Raw genomic sequence first — 8,442 nt, 5'->3', positions numbered from 1 at the left:
GAGAGGCGGGCTGCCCCCGCCCTGAAGGTCACCTCTGCTCCTCCACCTCCGCTGACAGCAGGACCTTCAGGACCCGGGTCGCCGCCGGGAGGGCCGTTTGGAGGCCGATCCTGGGGGAGGGGGGCGTCCAGGGCCGAGGCCGCGATGTGGGGATCTAGGCATGGATGGGCCGACCGCGTTTTCTTTTTAAAAGTCAGCGTGCGCTTTGAGCACTCAGATGGCACCTATTTTGTGCCTTGCAGGAAGCTTGCTTTCTGCTCGTTACCTGGCATCTGGGAAATGTCACCACACTTTTGGAGTATCCAGCTCCTGGGGCGGCGGGTCATGTTGGTCTTAAATCAGTTCGTGCTTCTCCTCGAGCTCAGCGAGACGGGGCGGCTTATCGGCTTGGCCGCTGTCTGCCAGGGGCTGAGCTAATGGACTTGAATCCTGGCCCAAGGCTTTCTGCTGCCCTTTTCTGTAAAAGCTTGTGATCTTATGGAATTCTGGGAAATTGGGGAATGTTGCCTTTATTAAAAAACAAACTATCTGTAATAAGCCCTTGTGAGCTGGCTACTCTCTTATGTTGTCTGTAATGATATCTGTTGAGCCTCTCTCTAGACTAGTGTTACACACCGCTTCCGTTTGTCACTGACTTCTTAACATTGTATGTAAGTCTTTGGGAAAATGATGGGCACATACGCAGGAGTGAAGCATCTCCCCGTAGCCCAGTGGAGTGCAAGCCACTGGAGTTGTTTACCCACGTTAATTGTAGTGCTAGTTGCATTCTTGACCTCTGCTGAAGGTACACTTATCCCCGATTCCATAGAATTAGACACGCGTCTTCGTGGAACCCGCCTGAGTACAAAGGAACCTCTTTGCTCAGCCCAGCAAAGTGCAAATTTTAAAAACTTGAGTTGTCTTCCCTATTACAGTTATGGTGCTTGTTGGGATCTTACTAAATTTCACCTTTTGCTTAGTTTTGTAAAATAGAGTTTTTTGTTTTTTTTTTTAAATATATATTTTATTGGTTGTTCACAGAGAGGAAGGGAGAGGGATAGAGAGTTAGAAACATTGATGAGAGAGAAAAACATCGATCAGCTGCCTCCTGCACTCGCCCCACTGGGGATGTGCCCGCAACCAAGGTACATGCCCTTGACTGGAATCGAACCTGGGACCCTTTTTTTAAAAAATATATTTTATTGATTTTTTACAGAGAGGAAGGGAGAGAGAGAGCCAGAAACATCGATGAGAGAGAGACATCGATCAGCCGCCTCCTGCACATCCCCCACTGGGGATATGCCCACAACCCAGGTACATGCCCTTGACCGGAATTGAACCTGGGACCCTTGAGTCCGCAGGCGGACGCTCTATCCACTGAGCCAAGCCGGATAGGGCTGTTTTTTTTTTTTAACTGAATTTATTGGGGTGACACTGGTTAACAAAATTACACAGGCTTTCAGGTACACAGTTCTGTAACTGTTCATCACCCAAGTCAAGTCTCTGGCCATCACCATCTATCCTTCCCATCCCCTCTTCCACCCCCTGCCCCCTGTGTAAAAATGCAGTAGAGGTTTTTACATGTTTCTCAGGCTCCTGTTACCGCACACAACTGTTACTGCCTTTATGATCTTTTCCTTTTCCAGTTGGTCTGGTATACCAGTTGACAGATTACAAAGAGGAAAGGAGAGAGATAGAGAGTTAGAAACATCGATGAGAGAGGAACATCGACCAGCTGCCTCCTGCACACCCGCTACTGGGGATGTGCCCGCAACCAAGGTACATGCCCTTGACCGGAATCGAACCCGGGACCTTTCAGTCCGCAGGCTGACGCTCTATCCACTGAGCCAAACCGGTTTCGGCCCTGCTGTCTTGTTGATTTATCCACTTCTAAATGTCTTTTATTAATCCCCTTCACCCCCCCTTTGCCTACCAGAATAAGGAGACACACTCAGGTCCTTCTACTAAATGGTGCCAAGTTCCTTTTGTCAGCTCATTGCCCTTGGCCCATAATTGGATCCTAATGTTTAGTCAAATGGGATTATTGCTGTTTTGCAATAATCCCTACCTTCCCTCTGAGGTTTGACGGATGGTAAACTTTTTAGATGAGGGCATAACATGGTTCACAGTAAGTAGGAGGCACTCACATATTTGTCAAATTGAAAGGACCCCTCTCGTTCTACCTTAACAAAAACACTATTATTAGGTGTAATTTGGCACCGAAGAATTTAAAAACAAGGCCTGAGTAAAATGTGTGTCCTGCCAAGCCATTAGGATATAGATCTGCTTGCTACTTTTAGGATATTTAATTTAAGCCAAAACAGGATGAGTTAGGTTTGTGAATCTTACTTATTGCCTCTGAAATAGTAACTGTCCCCCAAAAATAACATCAAGAGCACTAGTTTGTAGAAGTAAACATTTTTCTAAGTAGGTTGTCAAAGAAATCTTAACATTTCTTCATTTCTCTTGGAAGGAGTCTAAAGCTACCTACCTGGAAGACCTTCCACCTCCCCCTGAGTATGAATTGCCTCCATCCAAGTTAGCAGAGGAAGTGGATGATGTTTATCTGATTCGAGCTCAAGGATTACCATGGTCATGCACTGTCGAAGATGTGCTTAGCTTTTTTTCAGGTATATTTTTAAATATGTAATTTTTTCTGAGCAAAAGAGTCCCACAAAATCCAAGTTAAACTGTGCTGTAAACATCTTATTTGATGGTTGAGAATTGTGTCAATTGGTGCATACCAAGTGATACCATGTGTACTCTTGGTTTATATACCAGGTTTAAAGACTGAATGCAACAAAAAATTTAATGTTAAAACAACAAAAAATTAAATGCTAGGACTAAAATTTAATACATAAAGCTAGTTTTCTCTGAAGTTTTGATATGCACAGATCAAAAAGCCAAACCTGTTTAGTGAAAATATGTTAGTGGGAACATGGGTTAAGAGTAGCTCTTTATGCAAAACATTTAAAATACAATATCATGTAGTATCAAATGGCATAGTTTCCTTAATAATGTGTTTGGAGGGTTACATATCTGTGGTTAGTTTTTTTGTTTCTACATCTGACTGATTTTTAATTTTCCTTTTAAGAGAGTTTTAGAAGATGCTACCTTAAATGTTGTAAAAACAATGTAACATATACCAAGTACCTTAATGTGTATAGCATTGTGTGGTAAAGCATTTTGTAAAGTCATTTACATCTTCCACTTGCTCCCATTATAAGAAGTATGCAGTAAGGGGATATCTTTTCATAGTAATAAAAAAGAAAAGTTAAATTATGGTAGCAAAATTATTCTTATAGGAGATATTTTAGAGTTTTTCTGGTTGTGATTATAACAAAAGAAGACACTTATGCATAAATGTAACCATAGAAGCATTGAGAAGGACATAATACATTTTTTTGTTGAGCCTAGTTTAAATTGCCATTTAATGACCAGGAGATCATAAACTTATGTATGCAGTATAGTTTGCTTATCTTTTTCATGTGGAACTTTTTAGAGATTACCACCTCATTGGCGTTTGGACAGCTTCAGATGGGGGCTTGTGTGAGGAATATGGCAGGCATTTTGGTTCTTGTTTTGGTGTGGGAAGATTGCATTCTAGTGGCTTGAATAATTGGTTTCTGGTTTTAATTGATTTTTATTCACATACTTTTAGACTGCAGAATCCGTAATGGTGAGAATGGAATACACTTCCTCTTAAATAGAGATGGGAAACGAAGAGGTGATGCCTTAATTGAAATGGAGTCAGAGCAGGATGTGCAGAAAGCCTTAGAAAAGCACCGCTTGTACATGGGGCAGCGGTATGTGGAAGGTACGTGAAGTCACCGTGTGACTTTTCCGGATCATTACATAAGACTTTATATTTCCCAAGGCAGTTTCATTTGCTCCTTAGCAATAGTGAAATAGTTAGATATTATGAATATACCCTTTTTTAGGGTACAAACATGAAACACAGGGATCATCTCTGTTTCTTATCTATAAAATGAAGATGTTGACCAAGTTTATCTCACAAATTGTGATGTTTAAATGAATGATGCCTGGCACATATAAATATTCAATAAATGTCATGTTATTGTCTCCAGAGAAGTACATAGAGATTTAAAAAATACTAATTTTAAAATTCTCGATATTTTTTTAAAAAAGGCTTATTCCTTTGTTATGTAAATTTGGTGTGTCTTTTGTGCATTTGCTTTGTAGTATATGAGATAAACAATGAAGATGTGGATGCCTTAATGAAGAGCCTGCAGGTTAAATCTTCCCCTGTGGTAAATGATGGTGTGGTTCGCTTGAGAGGACTTCCTTATAGTTGCAATGAGAAAGACATTATAGACTTCTTTGCAGGTGCTTTTCAGTTTTATCATATTTGGAGCCTCCTATCCCTTCCCTCTCCCCGCATTGTCTCCTTTTCCTAAGTAACTGCATGCAGTTATATTAGGTTCTTTAGGGGAGAACTCTTCATTTGGATTTCCAGTATTTATGAATTACATAAGTGTTTCTCATAGCAGTGTCCATATTAAGGCTAACAATTTATATGAATTAGGATTCTTAGCTGTAAAATATGCATCATTACATTAGTAGTAATGTTAGTCTAAATCTCTATTTCTCCTATTACATTTTGGCAAAAAAAAGATAGAAAGAGAAGTGTGTTTTACATGAACTGCTTGTACCCTAAACATTCTGGAAATATAGATGTGTAGGTGTTACTAGTTTTTGGCTGCATAATAATTTTCTTTCAATTAGGCATCTAGTTTTTGGACTGGCAAAACAGCTCTCAAATTTCACTAATAAAGTAAAAAAAATTAGTATGTGAATGAATGAGTTAATTTTAAGTATAAAAAGTTCCTGTTAGCAGCAGTAATTTGTGATAATTTTTTTGGTGTCCTAGGACTGAATATAGTAGACATTACTTTTGTGATGGACTATAGAGGGAGAAGAAAGACAGGAGAAGCCTATGTGCAGTTTGAAGAACCAGAAATGGCCAACCAAGCCCTATTGAAACACAGGGAAGAAATCGGTAACCGGTGAGTAAGGTAGATACTAATGCTGCAGGAGTATCACACATTGGGTCATTTTGATGAATGAACTGTAATATGAGTGTCAGGTGATCTAAACAGAAAAATAGAGTAGTATGATGAGCTTTCAAATGCCTTGCACTTAGATTAACAAATCATTGACCTGGTAATTTGCTGTATTTGTCATTTGAATATGCATCTATAAAATATATTTTTTTGCCTTGGCTGGGTGGCTCAGTTGGAGTATCCTTCCGTGTACCAGAAGGTCTCAGGTTCAATTCCCAGTCAGGGCACATGCCCTGATTATGGATTCCATCCCTGGTCGGGGCATGTGTGAGAGGCAACTGATAAGATGTCTCTCTCTCTCTCCCTCCCTCTCCCCTCCTCCCTCGCTCTCTCCCTCCCTCCCTCCCTCCCTCCCTCCCTCTCTTTCTAAAATCAATTAAAAAATACTTTTCTTACATGACCCCAATATTACCACATCTAACAAAATTACCAACAACTTATCTAATGTGAATCCATAATCACATTATCTTAATTATACCTAATATATCGTTACAGTTGGATTTTTTGGGCACCAAAATCTAGACATGACCCACACTTTATTTGATGGTTCTTAAAGTAGAGCAAATCCCCTTCTTTATTTTTTTATTCCCTCTCCCTTTATAAATGTCACCGACTTTTGCAGAAATTGGGACAGTTGTCCTGTACAGTGTCTCATGTTCTATTTTTATCTTATTGCATCCTCATGGTGTCATTTAACTTGTTCCTTTGTATCCTGTATTACCCCCGGAAACTGGAAGCTAGAGCTAAAGTCTTGAATTGGTTCAAGTTAACATTTTGGTGTGGATGCTCTGTAGATGATTCTGTAGACTATATATCACATCACCTTAGGCCACAGTGGTTCTCAACCTGTGGGTCGCAATCCCTATGGCGGTCGAATGACCCTTTCGCAGGAGTCGCTAAGACCATCCTGCATATCAGATATTTACATTACGATTCATAACAGTAGCAACATTACAGTTATGAAGTAGCAACAAAAATAATTTTATGGTTGGGTCACAACATGAGGAGCTGTATTTAAAGGGCCAGAAGGTTGAGAATCACAGCCTTAGGATGCACGGAGTGATTTGTGGCTTCTTTTGTGTTTTAACTTTAATTTTGGAGGAGTACTCAAGCCAATCCAAAGCCATTGTATTTCAGAATTACTTACAGAATTGGTTCAAAGGTCTTTATTAAATTTGTTTCAAGTGAAAAAAGTAGATGCAAAGCAACACCCCTCTCTTTCTTTCAGCACTCTTCATATTATAATGTATCTTGGAACATAAAATAACATCAAAGTTATTTTATGTGGGGATGTAAAGGCAATGTAAAACTCTCTATAATAAATTAAGAAGTGGTGCCCACCTAATCTTTATAGGTCTTTATATAAAATGATTTTTACAGTTCAAGCTTTTAATAATCTGATTTGGAAAAGCAGTGTTGAGAAAAAGAAAATTGGATCCAGAAGCTTAGATTTAATAGATACTTTCACTGCCAAGCAGATCAGAATTGACATTTAGTTCACGAATTCTCATTAACTAAATGCATATTGAAGTTCTGGAGGAAGTTAGTTCCTCATATACTGTGACTTAATCACTTATACGAATATGATTAATTTTCACAGAATTGAATTTTAAAGCTTCAATAGATTGTTAACCACCTGTGGAAAACAAAACTCTTCTTACCAGATCAATTTCTTTGCATACACACAATTAACTATAGCATAGTTGTTCTCATGAAGCAAAACAAGGTAGAAATGTTGTTCAGATGTATATGAAGAAAACTTACCTTGGGGAGGATTAAATCAGTGATCTGTTCTGTTGAGAGTACTTTTACATGGGCTAATAATATCTGTTCTTGCTATCACCTGTTATCTTTGGACACGTGTGTTTCATAAGCTATTGGAAATACTATATATGCATGTTTATTTTAAATGAGTTCATTGTAAAATTACTTTGCACCATTTGTGATGTTCTCTTTTTGCTTTGACATAGATATATAGAGATATTTCCAAGCAGAAGGAATGAAGTTCGAACACATGTTGGTTCTCATAAGGGAAAGAAAATGGCATCTCCTACTGCTAAGTATATAACTGAGCCAGATGTGGTCTTTGAAGAACAGGAAGTAAATGAGGATATTCGACCTATGACAGCTTATGAAAGTGAGAAGGAAATCGGTGAGGATCTGCCTCTTGTTAAGACTTATTGGGTCTATCTTGTATGTCTTGATATTTGTGTGTGTATATATATATATACATATTTTACCATTTGTATGAAATTGTAAGACTCTTGGAGAAAGGAATTGACTTAAAGATTTAATATATCTTTGAGTGTAGTATGTACTTTGAATATATGCAGAAAGGCTTAATTTATTTCATAAGTTTTTAAAATTTAATAACTTTTGTAGATTCTCCATCAGATAAGCTGGTGACACAAATATAACCAGAAAGTAAATGTCAATATTTAAACTAAAGTGGGAAAAGATATGGGTAGAAAGCAGGAATGTTGACTGAAGTACAGAGTTTTATTTGCCTCTGTATTTAATTATTCTTTTTATTCCTAACCCAAAGCAACATTTGGAATCTTTGAAGTTCGCTAAATCCTTTTTAAACTGGTGCCCTGGGAATTATCCTGTTAACCATATTTATTTATTTTTTTTAATGCTTATAACTCAGAAAATTATTCTTTCCTTGATTTTTTCATTAATAATCATTTTTCCTACTCTCTCTTGTTATAGAAAGACCAGTGGCCTGGTGCATGAATTCGTGCACCAGTGGGGTCCCTCGGCCTGGCCTGCAGGATCCGGCCGAAACTGTCTCTCCAACATCCCCCAAGGGGTCCTGGGTTGTGAGAGGGTGCAGGCCAGGCCGAGGGATCCCACCGGTGCACATTCGGGGCCTGGGAGGGATGCGGGAGGTTGGCCAGCCGTTGAGGGACCGCAGGAGGGCTCCAGGGCGTGTCCAGCCCATCTTACTCAGTCCCAATAGGCCAGAACCCAGCAGCAAGCTAACCTACTGGTTGGAGCATCTGCCCCCTGGTGGTCAGTGCATGTCACAGCAAGCAGTTGAGCGGCCTTAGCATATCATTAGCATATTACATTTTGATTGGTTTGAACTGTCGACTGGATACTTAGCATATTAGGCTTTTAGTATATAGGATGTTTTTTTGGAATCTGGTAATGGGTTGAGGCACTAAATTTTTAAGCGAAGCGAAGTTTATTACAGCAAGAGTAGAGCTCTTGGCATGTGAAAAGGGTCCCAAAAAGTGTTGCCCTAGCCACTAAATTCTTATGGGTGTTCAGGTGTTATTTGTAAGATGGCAGAAATTTCAGATCATTTTGGCTTTTAAAATTCAAGTCCTTCTTCCTTATTGGTTCAAGAGGCATTAAGGATTTTGATATAAAT

At 39.2% G+C, this 8,442-nt stretch overlaps 1 protein-coding gene across 1 annotated transcript; it reads left to right on the top strand.

Annotated features, from left to right (window-relative positions):
• The first annotated feature begins 144 nt into the window (after positions 1-144).
• GRSF1 (G-rich RNA sequence binding factor 1) lies at positions 145-7,799 on the top strand. The gene is made up of 7 exons (XM_015567918.1): positions 145-390; positions 2,411-2,609; positions 3,641-3,796; positions 4,183-4,326; positions 4,871-5,006; positions 7,034-7,256; positions 7,776-7,799. Exons 1-7 carry the CDS (start codon positions 145-147, stop codon positions 7,797-7,799), a joined length of 1,128 nt encoding a protein of 375 aa, XP_015423404.1.
• Positions 7,800-8,442: the final 643 nt, after the last annotated feature.

The sequence above is a fragment of the Myotis davidii genome, unplaced genomic scaffold, assembly GCF_000327345.1.
Source record: "Myotis davidii unplaced genomic scaffold, ASM32734v1 scaffold284, whole genome shotgun sequence".
Classification (NCBI taxonomy): domain Eukaryota; kingdom Metazoa; phylum Chordata; class Mammalia; order Chiroptera; family Vespertilionidae; genus Myotis; species Myotis davidii.
Note: the sequence above shows the minus strand (reverse complement) of the source record. Positions and strands in the feature narration are given on the sequence as shown.

What these genes read in the sequence shown, in the direction of transcription:
- GRSF1 (XM_015567918.1), top strand. Translation starts at nt 145, where the DNA reads ATGTGGGGATCTAGGCATGGATGGGCCGACCGCGTTTTCTTTTTAAAA. An exon ending in TGTGCTTAGCTTTTTTTCAG is followed by an intron (nt 2,610 to 3,640) that starts GTATATTTTTAA and finishes ACATACTTTTAG; the next exon opens with ACTGCAGAATCCGTAATGGT. An exon ending in GGGGCAGCGGTATGTGGAAG is followed by an intron (nt 3,797 to 4,182) that starts GTACGTGAAGTC and finishes TTTGCTTTGTAG; the next exon opens with TATATGAGATAAACAATGAA.